General features: G+C 31.2%; 1 protein-coding gene across 1 annotated transcript; it reads right to left on the bottom strand.

The window, feature by feature from the left end:
• Positions 1–510: 510 nt before the first annotated feature.
• LOC127720916 (thyrotropin-releasing hormone receptor-like) lies at positions 511–1,666 on the bottom strand. Its single transcript, XM_052227653.1, has one exon. It carries the CDS (start codon positions 1,603–1,605, stop codon positions 511–513), a length of 1,095 nt encoding a protein of 364 aa, XP_052083613.1. The 5' UTR covers positions 1,606–1,666.
• Between the last annotated feature and the right edge of the window lie 15,871 nt (positions 1,667–17,537).

The following is a 17,537-nucleotide window of genomic DNA, read 5'->3' as shown; positions in this document are numbered from 1 at the left end:
TCTAAAATTGCAGATTTGAGCTATCTTTGGGCTTTATAATTTGGTCATGTTAAAAAAAAATATAAGCCACAATATTTCTAGAACCTCAGATTACACATATGGATTTGTGATATTGTGAATTTAAGTAATAACATGGTTGAGATGTTTTTTTGAAAATGTCTCTTGAAATGCCGACCGCTGGGTTTGAATGATTATTTCGGATTTATTGCTTTTCTCGGTGTATATACTAATATGTTATAATAAAATTGAGAATGGAAATGGGGAATATGTCAAAGAGACAACAACCCGACCAAAGAGCCGAATGCCACCAATGGGTCTTCATACAGTATATACCTTCTGTTTTAATCATTTTTTTCAATGTGTGCCAACACGAGTTTTTCTTTTCTCGATTCTGTTTCAAACACTTCAATAATAACTATCTTTGCCTTTGGTTGAAACTTTGTTTAACTTGCTTTCAGTAGCTGAAACCATATATAAACATCCTTAATAATAACTTTTAATTTTTAATTTTTATTTGTTTTGTTTTCGACGACAATAAAATGATTGGATTCCGTTTTTGAAGCGGTCATCTGTGAACCCATATACAAATGGATTTGAAACGTTATTGATAAGAAGAAGTCTTATTCCAATCTGATACACAGTTAATTCTAAGTAACTTAGTCCTGATTTAAACTCTATGTCCAAACTTATGACACAGCTCAGCACTAAATATGGAGCAAAAACTATTATGAAAATTCCTGTTATAACGATAAGCGACCGAGTTGTTTTTAAAGTTGATAATCTCAAAGTTTTCATTGTTCCTGCTGATAAATTTCGGTACAACTCCACATGTTTACTACTGTTTGAAATGTTTGACTGAACAGAGTCTAGCCTCGCTATAGTAGAAATATTTTGACGCATGTCTTCGGACAACTTCCGGCTTTCTCTAATATTTGCGTGACGACTAAATACAACTTTTGATATTGAAAAATTTGCACAAATTAAAATTGTCGAACATATAATGAACACGATGATCATAAATCCTAAGTATGAATATAAAAACAAGGTTCCATGAAAGTCATCGTTAATGAAACACATATATCCAGTGGCGTTGGCGCCATTTCCTTCTAGACTGACAACGTGGTGTCCATTAAGAAAAAACATTGGAAGTGTAATAATAAGAGACAAGCACATGGCTAAGACACAAAGCCTTTTTGATGTCAATACGGTCATTTGGGTTTTCATAGGGTTACAAACTCGTCGGTACCTTTCTAAAGCAATACAAACAAGTATAGATATCGATGACATCAAGAGAAACGCATTATTAAATCTGAACAATCTGCAACCAACTTCGTTATAAAATGTATACGGTTTTGTCAAATCTAATATTTCCATTGGCATGTGCACTACACATGCAACCAAATCCACGATTGACAGAGCTATAACAAATACAGTATACGTGGAAGGTTTCCTGTCAGCGCGAGAGAATAGTATCAACACGTGAATGTTACCAATAATTCCAATAAAACTTAGGACTCCAATGTAAATAATGCAAGGAATTCTCTGTAGAATAGCTTCATTTGTCATACGAGAAATTATGTCTTCCTCTGTTTCCGTGAAATTCATCACTTTTTACATCTATTTAGCCTGGAAAAAAAAACAATCAAACATTTACTTAATCAGTTGATAAATGACATACTTCAGAATAATACTGCATGCTCTACATACATACAGTGATTTTAGAAATTGAAGTGTATTACAAACACATTTTTTGTTTCTTTGCACAACCCATTAGCATTGTACTGATTGGTCTTTAATACGTATAACATGCAAAAAAGAGGCAAGATTTTTATTGTTTGACTTATGTTATTAACGCTTTGTCTCCTAATGTTTCCCTTGCACTTCAATATAAAGGAATGTGTAATGAGAGGTAGGAACAAATGATACTTTGTGTACTTTTGTTTCTGTTTACATACATTTGATGATACAGAATGTGTGTTAATGCTTTCATGAATTATATTACGTAAGGATCATGTTTATTTCGATTACTCTGAATACATCATTGTTTCATTAACATTACTTGCTATATTTTCTCTTTAGGGTCATTCATTGTCTCTGTAATTTGACAATTTTATTTTATTTTTTTATTTTTTCACAATATTCGACGTATTACAAGAAAGATGCATATCGGTGTTGCACTTCAATGTTGTTTCGGAACGACATCATCTTCTCTCTCTCTGTGAACACAGTCTCTCATTTTCTCCTTGAACATTTATCTCTCTCTCTCTCTCTCTCTCTCTCTCTCACACACATTTTTTTTAACAAAGTAAGTTAATCAATGCTTCACAATTAGTCTGATATTGAAACAAGATCAAACTTAATTTTCCTTTCAAGGCCCAGAACGAGAAAACCAAATAGAGCAGAATTGTATTATCTATATAAATAGTACTTTGTGAAGCCACAGTAGATTATTCTTGTGAAATTAATAAAGCATTTCTTTGATGTAATGCGTCATCAGAGAATAGCTTTTATATAAAATTAGTTTCTTTCACCATTTTATTACAACCGTAAGAAATCTTGTCTGCAATTATGTCAATTTTTAAGACACATTTCTTTTTAAATTTCTATAAATTGTGTTGCAACGTTTAAATTTCTTGTAATTATAAAAAATATATACGATCTAGTTTGATATTAGTTTCTCTGTTTTGTCATAGGTTGTTGTCAATTAACAATATATATTGCTTGATTGTTGATTGCTTACTGGCATTTGACAAGTATTTCATGAATATTCAGTACGATAAAAAAAAATCCATAAAGAAATCAAATTAACAAATAATGGTGGATTGTTGGGGAAATTGTACTGTCACTACACTGAAAAGAAAATATGTTTTTCTGTTTTGCAACAAGCCACATGCGGTCCATCAAAGACTTATTTCAAGTTTTATTGAACACGAAGAGAGCATGACACTTTAACAAATGATCAACCATCGATCGGATTTGAATCTGCTATCAAACCGGACGTGGCTGTATATTTACACATCCATAATATATACATACACGCGGATGATGATGGTGATGATGAAAACAATAAAGAATTCGGAAAATATTTAAGAATAACATCTTCATGACTAAGATAAGGAGGGAATATTGTATATTTTGTTTCGAGTTGGCACATCAATCTATCGTCTGAATTTTATTGTACTGTGTACATCATATCTTGCAGTAGCATATTATGTAATTAATGCATAAACAAGTACAGCAAGTTTTAACAATTAAACAATCGTGCTTTTGTGGAGAATATCGTATAAGAACTCTAAAATCAAATCATTTGAAAAACAGCAGTGAAAAAGTAAAAGGTATGGAATCTTTTTAAACATTTGACATGAAATACATAATAGAGCAATTAGCAAATGTACCTGACCTACTTTTCATGCATTACTTGTACACGAGATGTTGCCGTTAAACACGCACCTTATTGGAAGTTGTAATCGACCTTCATCAAAGTCGTTCAAGTATATAATTATAAAAACCTTTATTGAGTCTAAAATTGAAAACGCTATATACAACTTTCCGTTAATAGTAAAAATAGATAGAAATATAGCGTTTCTGATTGAAGTTTTCTGCGATAAAGACTTATCAAGATTAAAAAAAATGACATTTATTAGATCTTTAACGCCATAATGATAATGATCAAATGGACGCTACGAATGTTTTTTAAACAAATCAATCAGTCGATCATTAGAAAGATACGTAAGATATGTTGGTGTTTGTCTTCCTTTTACAGTTTCTATTTTCGGACAAATCAATCATCAGGTATAGGTATAGGTGTAATCCGAAATTCTTGTAAAATATTTTCGATTTCACAAGCTTCACTTCGTTTACAACTATATTCAAACCAGAAGTCCGCTTACGGTATTGAGAATATAGTGTCAGGAACCCAGACCGGGTATAAGTAGTGGTGCAAGATATATACTACCGACCTATACCTACTTTTGCATGAATATGTATCAAAAAAATGTGGCGTACACGTCAGACATGACACGCAAATAACTTAAAGACATCTATTAAGAGTTCAACGTACAGTTTTCAACAAAAGGCAGGTGTTTTTGAAAATGACAATCTCTAATTCGATCCGATTGAGAAAAACAAAATTGTGAATAGTTTGAACAGAGACTTTCAAAGATATTCAATCAATAAAAAAACATTAGACTTTCTGGTTGTGGACTAGGCACATAAACATGTAGCTTTGGTCAAACTAATTTTTGCATAGTTTACTTATGATATACAACCTCCCCCATTCATCTTTACATATTAATTATTTACAATTCTAGTGTAGAATAAAGGTATGCGTAGATATTAACATTGGCAATTGTCGCGTAACGTCCAGGGGCTAATATCACAGGTATTTTACGGTGCGATAAAAATTCAACACGCGAGCCTTTTTTTTTTTTAGATGGGAACAAGAATTCTTTGAAATTCGTTTCGTGACCAAACATAAGGTTCGAAGGTATTTAAAAAGTTAAAAGCTACTTCGAATCTGTTTATGTGTGCATACCCTCATTAATTGGCTTTAATAACACAATCTTCCACCGAAAAAAAGAAGCTTTTAAAGGTGTCAGACCACCAATTCAAAATCCCTATCTATTCAACCAAATTTTGCAATTTTCACAGCTTTCTAAATATTTTACCTTAAGTTTAACTTCATAGAAACCAGGTATATTCTTAATTGTACATGTATCACCTTTATACATGCCAATTTGCAACCCATGTTTAAAGTCTTTTAAGAAAAAAATGCCCATCACAAAATAAGTACTACTAAAAATAACCCCTGGTTTTCTGGAAATCTAAAATTAGTATACTATGGAGCGCATTGATCCTCAATTTTTAATGCAAACTCATAGACAAGTAAATTTTACTCAAAATGGTCTAAATATATTTCTCTTTCACCAAAAGTTTCATTTCTGCAAATTTGTTGGTTAGTTTAAGTAAACAATGACATCAAAAGCACTATTTTGTGTCAGAGTAGGGCTACTTTTACATAGGTTCTAAATTGGAGGGAGTGAATTGGTGGTCTGACACCTAAAGAGACAAACAAGTTTATCAGAAGTCTTTTATTTTTCTTTACTCTTAATCCTTGGTCAATTTATGGTAAAAAAAAATCCTATCTAAGCATAGTGCGACTTGTATTGCAAAATTCACAGCTCAATTTAAACTGGCTGTAATGTATGACTTTAAAAGAAAATACTTAAAAATTTAATTTAAGACTACAGAAACATAAACTTTCAATATCAAGATCAATTTTGATATATTTTTCCTTGTTTATCCTTCTGCTTTAAAGACTTTCCACAATTTTTACAATGAGTTTAGTAAAAAATCAAAGGTATTGAAGTGTCAAAGAATATTGACCCCCTTTTTTTCACCAGGTGTCAGTAATGGTCCATTAATTGATCAATAGTGCATTTATGGCCATAAAACTATTTTAATTCACTATCAGTCAATAAAATTTCAAGTAGAAAACTTTCATTTGAGACAATTAATGGAATTGTGGTGAGTTTATGCAGTGTTTACATTAGGCTATGCTATCTGCCAGATACATGGAATGACGCAATGATAGAACGAGTAAAAATCAAATAATTTCATAAAATCTTCATGACGACAATTTGTTTTGGTAGTAAACAACCTATGTTTTAATGTTTAATACCACAGACACAATTTACTGTGCATTCATAACAATTTACGACATTTTTTTTTATATGAATACATATTGTAAGGGTGGAAAAAGCTAACAATAGCACAATTTGAGGTTTAAGGCTCTAATTTTCCAGAATGTGACTTTTTGCCAAAAAAAGGTTGAAATGTGGCTACTTGCATTACAAATGATCAGTTAAGACAAAAAAATAGTTTTCTTAGTTTTTGGTTTCACCGCTTTTCGCAATAAAGGTGTCACACCACCAATTCAAAATCCCTATCTATTCAACCAATTTTTTTCCAATTTTCACAGCTTTCTAAATATTTAATCGTAAGTTTAACTTCATAGAAACCAGGTATATCCTTAATTGTACATGTATCACCTTTATACATGCCAATTTTCAACCCATGTTTAAAGTCTTCTAAAGAAAAAAATGCCCATCACCAAATAAGTACTACTAAAAATAACCCCTGGTTTTCTGGAAATCATAAATTAGTATACTATGGAGCGCATTAATCCTCAGTTTTTAATGCAAACTCATAGACAAGTAAATTTTACTAAAAATGGTCTAAATATATTTCTCTTTCACCAAAAGCTTCATTTCTGCAAATTTGTTGGTTAGTTTAAGTAAACAATGACATCAAAAGCACTATTTTATGTCAGAGTAGGGCTACTTTTACATAGGTTCTAAATTGGAGGGAGTGAATTGGTGGTCTGACACCTAAATAAAGACAAGTTTTGAACCGGTTTTCTTTTTTTTTTCTTTTAATAAGTTCTGTCTACTGTTCATTAACTCTACCTTGTATGGTGTAATCAAGGGTAACTTTTTTGTGCTGTTTATACTACATAACGTATTGTTGGGGACATTCTGAATAAAAATAATTATAAAAAAAAATTAATATAAGACATTGTCCTGAACGAGTTCGGAGTAGATTGTATATTTTTTTTCATATTACTGTCATGATATTCATAGTGTATAAAGAAGCTTAAATTATCAAACTATTACACATATGTTGTTAAGCATAATTCGTTATAGATTGTGCGAGGAATTTTCAGCCAGTCAAGGTCGCAAAACACTCCTGTACTTAATATATTAGATTGATTTATATTAAGTTTTTTATAAAATCATACATTTCTGTACCAAATCGAATGATGTATGTATTAGATACACCTTGAGGGCGTTAATTTACACCAATATATTATTCCCAATTAGAATAGATAGAATGATAGTTTTCAGTAATTTAGGACAGGGGTCTTTCAGCGATTTGACCATATGTCATTGAAAAACATGAAAAATGTAGGGTATCCGATTTCATTTAAAAACATCTTGGTCATATTCGCTTATTTACTTAACGTAAATGACAGCTTTTTGAACTCCTCCATCAAATATCACATTCTCTCGTTATTAGAAATTACATAATTGTTAAGGAACTTTATCATTTATAATTTTATAGGCATGCATAGACTTTGAAGATACAATGTAATTACAATGGAAATAAAATAAGATTCAATAATAAGCAAGTTTGCATGACTGTATACTGACGAATTAAACATTATTCTTAGTTAATAGAGGAGAACTAAGGGATTAAGGAGTCAAAAGAACTTATATCAAACAGTATAAATTAAAAATGATTTCTTGCGTTTTTCTCTTTTTTTTTTATTACTGAACGTTAAAGTGCGAAGGGCGTATTGAAGAATGTTGTGTTTCATGCGTGTTAATGAGTAATGTAACATCTCCTTCCTTTCATTAAGTCATATTGAGGTCATAAAATGTCTTTGTATGCGTAAAACGTATGTCTTTTTTCGGCGAAAGTCTGTATTTGCCATTATTCCCTTTTTTCATCCTCGCTTTCGTAAAATCCATATTCTCTATATTGACTTTCATCATAACTTGATTACTTAAGATTCATACCAGAAAGATTTCCGTTGTGCTTTAATTTAATATATATTTAAATTTGTTAAAACAAGGTCCAATGTTCAACTCATTTAAAAGTGGTTACTTTTAACAAGCCTTTTAAATAATGTTAAAATCTAATAGAAATCCACTTTCACCCATTAATATGCATTAACACATTAAGTGATCTCTCTTCAATTTACAGATAAAAATCTGGTCGTATATATTCAAAGTGTTACAAAACAATAGTTGTTTTTCCCCTTTTCCTGATCTATTATTTCTCATAATGATGTTTTACATTTCTTGTCTCTTTATCATTTTCACCACTTTAAAATGAAATATATAAGTTCGATGGACGTAAGACGTCCAGCAGACTATCTTTCGACAATATTCAGGACGAAAACGAGTTTGTGATATTATCAAAATTTTATTTTATACTACACGCCGAGACATGTAGCTGTAAAACGCTCTGATTCACGCAATTTTTAGAAATCCTGCCTCCCTCTCCGAACTCCGAACCATAGCGCTTTTGCTATTTCATCTTTGGGAGCGGCAACAAAAGCCAAATTTTAAGTGCTTGGTTTAATCGTGTTGGGGATCGAAGTAACTACTTTCTGTAATCTAGGCGATCCCGCACGCATAAAACCACCGAGGCGGTAAATACTATTAGGCCAGTGTTTTTTAATTTGTTGGTTTACGGATTTTTTATGTAAAAGATTCAGGTCAGTCTGTCGGAAAAAAAATTAAAAACACTATTTCACAAGACATATATATGTATAAAATTACTGTGAACTTCAGCTTTATTACACTATACTTGTGTTCTTTTTTGTCATATTTCTTTAAATTTTAGTTCTAAACCGATTTCTTTGCTGTTATCATTTTGTTTAATGTTATCATCATACAAGGTTTGAAAAAAGATGTTATGAGCATTTACAAACGGGACGTAAATTGTCTTTCAAGATAAATAAAAAATAGCTATACGTTGCTTTCTATAAATTTTCACGAAACACAGTGAATAATGAATCGTGTGAAAAAATTGCATATACGTTGCATGAAAACAAGTGACCACCCCGAGGTAGACCTGTCCAATGTGAAAGACGGGAATATGTATCATACGTAGTTGAATATCACTATATATAAATGTTACAACCCCGTTATCAGACAAACCAAGATGCCAGATGATCATTTACCTAGCTTTGACTATAAACAATCCAATTTTCCTTTATTAATATCAATAAAGAATTCAGGAACGTAATGAAGATGTATACCTTATGACATTCAATAAACTTACGATCTTGATCATCAGTACCTCGCCGCCTGTATTACAGAAATCACCATGTGTCTGTATTACAGAACCGCCAGTATAAACATAACTGTTTATGGATCACACTATATATACGACCACTGGACAATTCTAAGTTGATATCTATCCTGGTGCATTTTTAGATTTAGTCAGATTTTTCTTGTGGTCGCAAGTTCGCATGCTCTTGATATGCTTCGTATAATTTTCTTGTAGTGTTTTAATACAAATTTATTATATATTCATCGTTTTATTACCAAACCATTATACGTTATAGAAGTTGGTTTTGTCCTTTATCCCGGGTTAACGCGTTTTTTATCCAAATGGACGAAAAATGTTCCGTACAACCTAAAAAATTCCAAATTGTTTGTGGGCATTTTGTGTTTCTTTTACACAATGATGCAGCTTATCCCAAAATGGTTCAGAATAAAAATCTTATGGAATTAAATTAAATAGTCAAAGAGGTCTCAAATCTGCAACTTTTCAACATAGATTATGACAAATTCTAAACTTTGTCGATAAACAATGTTCAAGCAAGACATTCTTATCAGAACGAAAAAATCCATCGGAATAGTGTCTTGCGGATACAAACAAATTTAGATCGGTTAATTGTCCTTCAATGTCAAATTTTACAAACTAGAGGCTCTAAAGAGCCTGTGTCGCTCACCTTGGTCTATGTGCATATTAAACAAAGGACACAGGTGGATTCATGACAAAATTGTGTTTTGGTGATGGTGATGTGTTTGTAGATCTTACTTTACTGAACATTCTTGATGCTTACAATTATCTCTATCTATAATGAACTTGGCCCTGTAGTTTCAGTGGAAATTATTTTGTAAAAATTTACAAAATTTATGAAAATTGTTAAAAATTTATTATAAAGGGCAATAACTCCTTAAGGGGTCAATTGACCATTTTGGTCATGTGACTTATTTGTAGGTCTTACTTTGCTGTACATTATTGCTCTTTACAGTTTATCTCTATCTATAATAATATTCAAGATAATAACCAAAAGCTGAAAAAATTTCTAAAAATTACCAAATCAGGGGCAGCAACCCAACAACGGGTTGCCTGAATGGTCTGAAAATTTAAGGGCAGATAGATCTTGACCTAATGAACAATTTTGTTTTTGAAAGATTTGCTAGAAATGCTTTGGGTTTAGATATATGAGCCAAAAACTGCATTTTACCCTATGTACTATTATTAGCTATGTCGGCCATCTTGGTTTGAGGGCGGGGTCATCAAACACAATTTTTAAACTACATACCCTAATGATGATTGTTTACAACTTTAGTTAAATTCATCTTAGTAGTTTCAGAGGAGAAGATTTTTGTAAAAGATCACAAAAATTTACGAAAAATTGTTAAAAATTGACTATAAAAGAGCAATAACTCCTTAAGGGGTCAACTGACCATTTTGGTCATGTTGACTTATTTGTAGAACTTACTTTGCTGAACATTATTGCTGTTTACAGTTTATCTCTATCTATAATAATATTCAAGATAATAACCAAATAAGGCAAAATTTCCTTAAAATTACTAATTCAGGGGCAGCAACCTAACAACGGGTTGTCCGATTCATCTGAAAATTTCAGGGCAGATAGATCTTGAGCTAATAAACATTTTTATCCTTTTGTCAGATTTGCTCTCAATGCTTTGGTTTCAGAGATATAAGCCAAAATCTACATTTTATCCCTATGTTCTATTTTTAGCCATGGCGGCCATCTTGGTTAGTTGGCCGGGTCACCGGACACATTTTTTAAACTAGATACCCTAATAATGATATTGGCCAAGTTTGGTTAAATTTGGCCCAGTAGTTTCAGAGGAGAAGATTTTTGTAAAAGTTTACGGACGACGGACGACGGACGACGGACGCCAAGTGATGAGAAAAGCTCACTTGGCCCTTTGGGCCAGGTGAGCTAAAAAAGATGTAAAAATTCACATTCAGTGTCTTCAGCAGCGATGTGTTGAGCTGAATCGTATTTTCTTGTATGGGTATATGTACAACTGTTTTAAAAAAGTAAAATATATAGGCTGTTTCACATTCATGATCCATAAGATTTGATAACATTTTATTTACAATTTTAAATCCGTTAGTGAAAAATTTATCTGTAATAAAGTTTTCCAAGTTTTCTCGGATCGTACACAGAATCACCTATTGTTATTCTGCTTGTACGATCCGAGAAAACTTGGGAAACTTTATTACAATCTAGTCTAAACAAACAAACGGAAAGTTCTACCTTACAAAACACCTCAGCATGGAACTTATTATAAGAGCGCTGTAAAGAAATCTGTATTTATTTCCATAACAATGAAATAATAACATTTGGTTAATTTACAAAAAAAGTATTATCCAGTAAAGTGTGTGCTTTGGTACTGTTTTGTTTAAATGTAAATATTTATATTAACGGAACTCATTCTTAAGCTTTTGTAGAATTTTTTTTATTAAAATTCTATGGTTTAAAGCAAAGTAATAAGTTATTTGTAAGAAATTTAAAATGAAATTACAAACCTGCAGGTCAGATTACATTTTACATCCTTTAACGATTTCTTAAAACACTTAGTAGCTGGTTTTTTTTTTAATAAAAAAAACTATCCTTATACTCTCAAATGGCGAGCACTGATGAAACTTTGTATAAAAATCAACTACTAAAGTACTTTCTCAATACCATCCGCAATGAAAATGATGAAACAGTGCTGTAATTACACTTAATTAGAAACATTCTCATTAATAAAATTGAATTTCTGTCAGGATTTCTCTTGTGTAATTGCGATCCACCTGATATTTATATTTCCTTACCTATAAATCTTTTATTTGTCAATAAAATGCAATGAAATGTAACGAACATGTTGACGATCGTTTCAATTTGAATAAACATAAAATAAAACACTTTGCTGGTTTTAATCACAGTTACTTAGTTCAACTTTTAATTTTTATTTCTACTTAATTTTTGTATATTCACTGAAGGGAATCGAATGATATATCTCTGTTGACGTTTTTCCTGTGTGTAGAACGTTTGGGATTTTTTTGTATGTGAGAGAGGGGATTGTGTAATCTCGAGTAAGGAGCATTGTCATTTCTGAAAAATGTTTATCCGAAACCGCTAAAACTGGAGAAAAAACCTTTGAAGGGTTAAATGGCTATTCAAAGTTTACAGAATAGAAACTAATGGGCCAATATCTCGGACAAATAGGCCAAAACATTAAAGAATAGATAATAATGGGGTGCTAACATATAAAGAATAGAGAAAAACTGGGGTGCTAACATATAAAGAATAGAGAATAATGGGGTGCTAAAATATAAAGAATACAGAAATGAAGGACCCCCCCTTTTCCAGACCCTCTATTATTGACGAACGTGATGTTCGATCGCCCTATTACCAACAAGCTTTTTTTTCAAAGAGAAGAGAAATGGTAAAGAGAGTCGGAATTTATTTAACCTTAGATCCTACCCTCCTTACACGTGTATAGCAAAAATAACAAAACATATGAATATGAACATCATGCACTGAGTTTACTCTGGATTTTGCATATCTTCTGCGTGCGGTAATACATGTATTCATAATTAGTTGTACTTTTCAGAGTTAGATGTATATATCATCTTCTTTGAAAGATGGTAAACATTTTTCCGATTCTCTCGTCATTTTATATCGCTCGGTCTGCAATCAACTTAAATGCAATGATATTAAGCTTCCGAACATTAAGGTTCAAACATTTAACAAACGTGAATGATTTAATGCTTTGATTCATATTATATATTATTTGTTATAACAGTGGATGGAACTAAATGTTTCTGTTCATGTCAACTCGGGTGTTTGTTGGAGATTATACTGCTTGCTTTTCAATTTTGCATATTTTTTTTCTTAAGAGGAGATTTATTCATTAAGTCAAAGTTTATATACTGCATTATTTTTAAGTTATTCCTTTAATAAATGTTTTCAAGCATATATTTTGTTAAATTACCTTTGTTGCAAATTTTTGTTGGATTGATTCCATGGGATTAATATATATCTTATCGGAAGTCCATTACCTGGGTTATGGACTTTTGATCTTCTATAATTCTACTGCATATATCTCAAATTTAATAACAGAAGACAAAATGGGGCATGATAAACGAAACCTGGTTATCAATAGGCCTTTGCGAGAGTATTCTATTTTTTTTGCAACCATATCAAAATAAGGATATCCTGTATGATTGTCAATGAGACAACTATCCATAAAGATAAAGATGTGAAAAATTACAGATCACCGTAACAAGGCTTTTAACAGTGAACAAAACCCACGCCGTATAGTAAGCTTAACAAATGTTATGCATTTATATAAAATGTGTTTTTAATCACATGTTATGTATACCGATGCAAATGTTCTCTTTATTGTACAAAAGAATCAAATAAATATACTTGATCTAATGTTTGTTTAATTGTTTTTCACCTTTAGAAGTTCCGGTAAGATAAAACGGTTTAATCTAACTTAAAGTATGATTTTAAACTTATGCAAACGTCTATTAAATTCGAAAGGACTGGTAATCAACTACGGATCTAAAGTCATTGATTGATTGGTTGGTTGGTGTTCAACGCCAATTTCGTCACTATAGGCTATTTAGTGGCGGTCTGTTTTAATTGGCGGAGGAAGCCGGAGTACCCGGAAAGAACCATCGATCTTCGGTAGGAAAACTGACAATCCTAGTCAATTATAAGATCGGGTCGAGCGCAACTGCCGCGTGCGGGATTCGGTATTGACACGCTGGTGATACAATAGTTCGACTATATTTATACCTCTCGGCCACCGAGGCGCCTCGGATTTAAAGTGTAAATATTTGATATATAGATATATGAAAATTAAAAAAAAAAATAGCGAGACATTTGACCAATTATATTGTATGTTATTCAGATAAACAATTGACAGCAACACATGTGAGATTTTTTTAAACAGATATCATAAAGCACTTGTCTAAATAGATCGAGCTATGAAAACACACATGAACCTATTTTGAAGAAAAAAGTAATATAAGAGTTATATTTCAAGAGGTATCGGTAATTTGACCAGCACTTTTACAAAATATTTAAAACATTAGCAAACCCGCTCCCATAAGTAATAATAAGAAATACACTTACTTTTTACCGATCTTACAAAGTAATCGTTTTATGGCGACATGTGTCCGATCTGACAAATACGTTGTAAGTCATCAAAGTAGTATTAATCATAAACAACAATAACAAAGTGTTATATTGACGATTGTTATTTATTCTAACAACAACCAGTCCATTTTGGGGCATAAACATAACAATAGATTTAATTAAATTAAAATGTATCTATCCATTCAACGAGCATTAAAAATTTATGTCAAAACTACGAAAATGGATTTTATTTTTTTAAAGGATTAGCGCTGGATGGTGGTTACAAATGGCTTTGATGTGTGAAAGTTTTTCAATCGATAAATATCTTATCATGACATATTTTTACATAGTTATTTCTTATAATTAGTCAATAATAAATATTTTACAATAACTTCATACGTTTTCCATACTGTGACAATGTATCAATTCAAACTTAATAATGTTTCACTTACCAATAAATATTGTGTTACGATTAAGTATCAACAACAATTTGTCTTAATTCCAAAATAAACACAAATCCTTATAGGCATTCTAGTATATCCTGCAATCCTGATTGGAAATAAAACTATGCACTCACAAGTCGAGAAGTATTCTTACAATCATCTTTTGTCGAAAGTACATGATGATCTACATAAACATGAAGACATGTTGACATTTAGTTGTAGTTTCTCACTCGGAAAGATAGTTAAATGACCGTGTGATTACATAACCAGATGCATTTCAGCAGTTAATTGACCTTCTTAAATAATATAACGCCCTCGCCATGTTTTGGCTAGTGTAAACATGTTGTATCATGAAATTTGGGATATGTGATTCATAAAATAGATGTCTTCTAGTTCTAAATTGTCATATCCAACTATCGCGGTCATCACGTGACTTTTACACGTCAGTTGTATATCATTAATGGCCGATTGATTATCAATGAAAATGAACGGGGTACATAGATTAAACGGTCATAACTTTTTTGTTGCATTGTGTATTTTACCTTCCAACCCCGCGTTTTACAGTACATTCATTTTTACAATAAAAAATGTTTTAAGTTTCAGTTCAGATATATGATTTCTTGCTTCAAAATAAGTTTGAAAATTGAGGTGACATAACCACACAGCCTCCGTTGACTTCTTCGTTAAAACTCGATAAAATTGCAATGAGACCTTATTATATAATCAATTTTCTCAACTTATTTATTATTACTAATATCCTTCCAACCCCTAAAAAGATCAACAACATATTCATATAAATGAAATCGTAAACCATATCAGTTTAGGTATCAAACTTTTTGCTTCAAAATTTGATTGAAAAGTTGACATTTTAGCATTCGTTAGCAATATTTTAAACATGGCGGCCGCTGTTGGAAGTAAACAACGTAACGACATGCTGGTATTCATTTAGTTATTAATCAAAAAGTAATATTTCAAATTTTTATTAAAGTGTGTCTTATTGTATTTAAGAAATTTCTTATTTCACCTTTTCTTTAATATATTTATTAGAAACAGTCTCTCGCACTCAAAATAAAGATTTATATGCATTAACCATGCACTTTACATTGACAGCTTGGGCCGACTTGTGAAGATATATTTTGTAAGATATTTACGATGAAAATCGAATAAATGTTGGATGCTTGCGTTTTCAGTTATTGTCTTACCTTAATGCAGCATAGAATCAAACATTGTTTCTCTTTGTTAAAGTGGATACATGCTGTTTGTTTTGATAAAATTTTGAAGCTACGTAAAAAAAATGGCGACCAAATAATTTTCAAACGTAGAAGATGTTCGACACTAATTTTACCCATGCAAATGATTCAATTGGATTTCACTGTTGATATTGCAATTAAGTATGACACGTTATTTTCACTTTAATAATACACAAGGACATAGCTAGATTAAGGAGATATTAAGTCATCAACGTGATCAAAGAAAACAAACATGGCACCTAATCACGATGTAAGTTTTGACAAGACCTGTGTACATGTAGATTAGTATTGTTCGATTCTTAATGAAATTAATTTATGCTATTATTTTATATCAATAAAAGAAAATCTCGAATAGATGGTAACCGAGGTGAAATATCTATATATTTTTCAATTTTCTAAACATCACACGGGTAACCAGTAAATTTGACATAATTCTTATTAAACCAGTAACATGCAGAGTTATCGAACGTAACTATGACTGGAATAGTTGCATATGTTTTCTGGCAGGAATTTCTCCATCGGCCAGTTCTCTAATGTTCTTGTTGGATTTATGCCATTGGGTTGTTGATATCCTGAAATTCTAAGGTTTTTCTTATGGGCTTGTCTAAGAAAATTAAAATGCTTGTCTTAGTATGTCAAAGAGAGGACAAGTTGACATGGAAGAGACGTTTTGAAAAATTAGATAGCAAATTTAAAACAAAAATAATTTAGATTAATAATTTCAGTGACTACAAGATATTTTTGCCACCATATATATTTACTTTAACATTTAGTGTTTTCACATATCACATATGTCAATCTCTAACAAAATAATATATTTTGCTTTCCCTGCTTACGATAGTTGAGGGTTTTATATATCCATCTGTACGTGCGTCTGCTCGTCCATTATTTCGTCTCGTATAAGGTTTAAGTTTTGGCAAGGTAGTCATGATCAACCATGAAGTTTCAGTCACACCAACTTGAAACTTAGTACACGTCTTCATTGTGGTGTTAACTTTTCAATTTTTGTTCACAGATTTCGAGGGTCGTTGAACATGGAATTGTGATCGTATGAGAGAGGCACGCTGTTCCATGGACATATATTCTTGTTGCAAAATAATTGTAAGCACAATATTTCGCTTATATCCAGCCGTATAATGTTTCTATAACATATATTTATCTAAACAAATGAAATAATTTACAATAAAATATTCACGAACAGCATTAATATTCTGCTTTTACATTGAGTATTTTCTATGTCAAATTTTAATCTCTATCAAAAACATATTATTACCAAAAAAATATTTTGAGCACCATTCATACTGAAATTCACACATAATATGAAAACTACATTTTATATAACATTAAAACATAAATTAATTATACAGCATAAAGCCTGTAACTACTTATATTGCATATGTAATATAAAATGTTTTTTAAATGGTACGTAAGGGCATACGATACAATTTTAATCCTAGTACGTTGATTTTTTTACGACAATTTGCATACACCTTTTTTTTTTTACCTAATCAATTCAAATATGCAATAAAAATATACCTTCATGTGCTGCTTTTAGAGATAAATAGGGTACAAATTTCAGACATTAATTTTACTCAAAAATTTGGTTTCTTGGAAATTTCTATCATTTGGACAGACATACCTTACTTTTTTGTTTTAAAAAATAAACCCGAACGGATTTTTGTAAAAGCATTTAGAATATCTCCTCTACATACGTATGCTTCAGATTTATGTTACAATCCTTTGTAAATAATTCATTTTGATTAAATTTTCATGACTTTAGAAAAAAAACCGGCAATTTTTGCTGTATAATTATCTAATTTAAAAAAAAATACATCTGATTTGTTCTTAAAAATTGGTTACAAATAA

Source organism: Mytilus californianus, unplaced genomic scaffold (assembly GCF_021869535.1).
Source record: "Mytilus californianus isolate M0D057914Y unplaced genomic scaffold, xbMytCali1.0.p SCAF_11, whole genome shotgun sequence".
NCBI lineage: Eukaryota > Metazoa > Mollusca > Bivalvia > Mytilida > Mytilidae > Mytilus > Mytilus californianus.
Note: the sequence above shows the minus strand (reverse complement) of the source record. Positions and strands in the feature narration are given on the sequence as shown.

Excerpts from the sequence above, each read along its gene's own strand:
- LOC127720916 (XM_052227653.1), bottom strand. The coding sequence starts at position 1,605 with ATGAATTTCACGGAAACAGAGGAAGACATAATTTCTCGTATGACAAAT.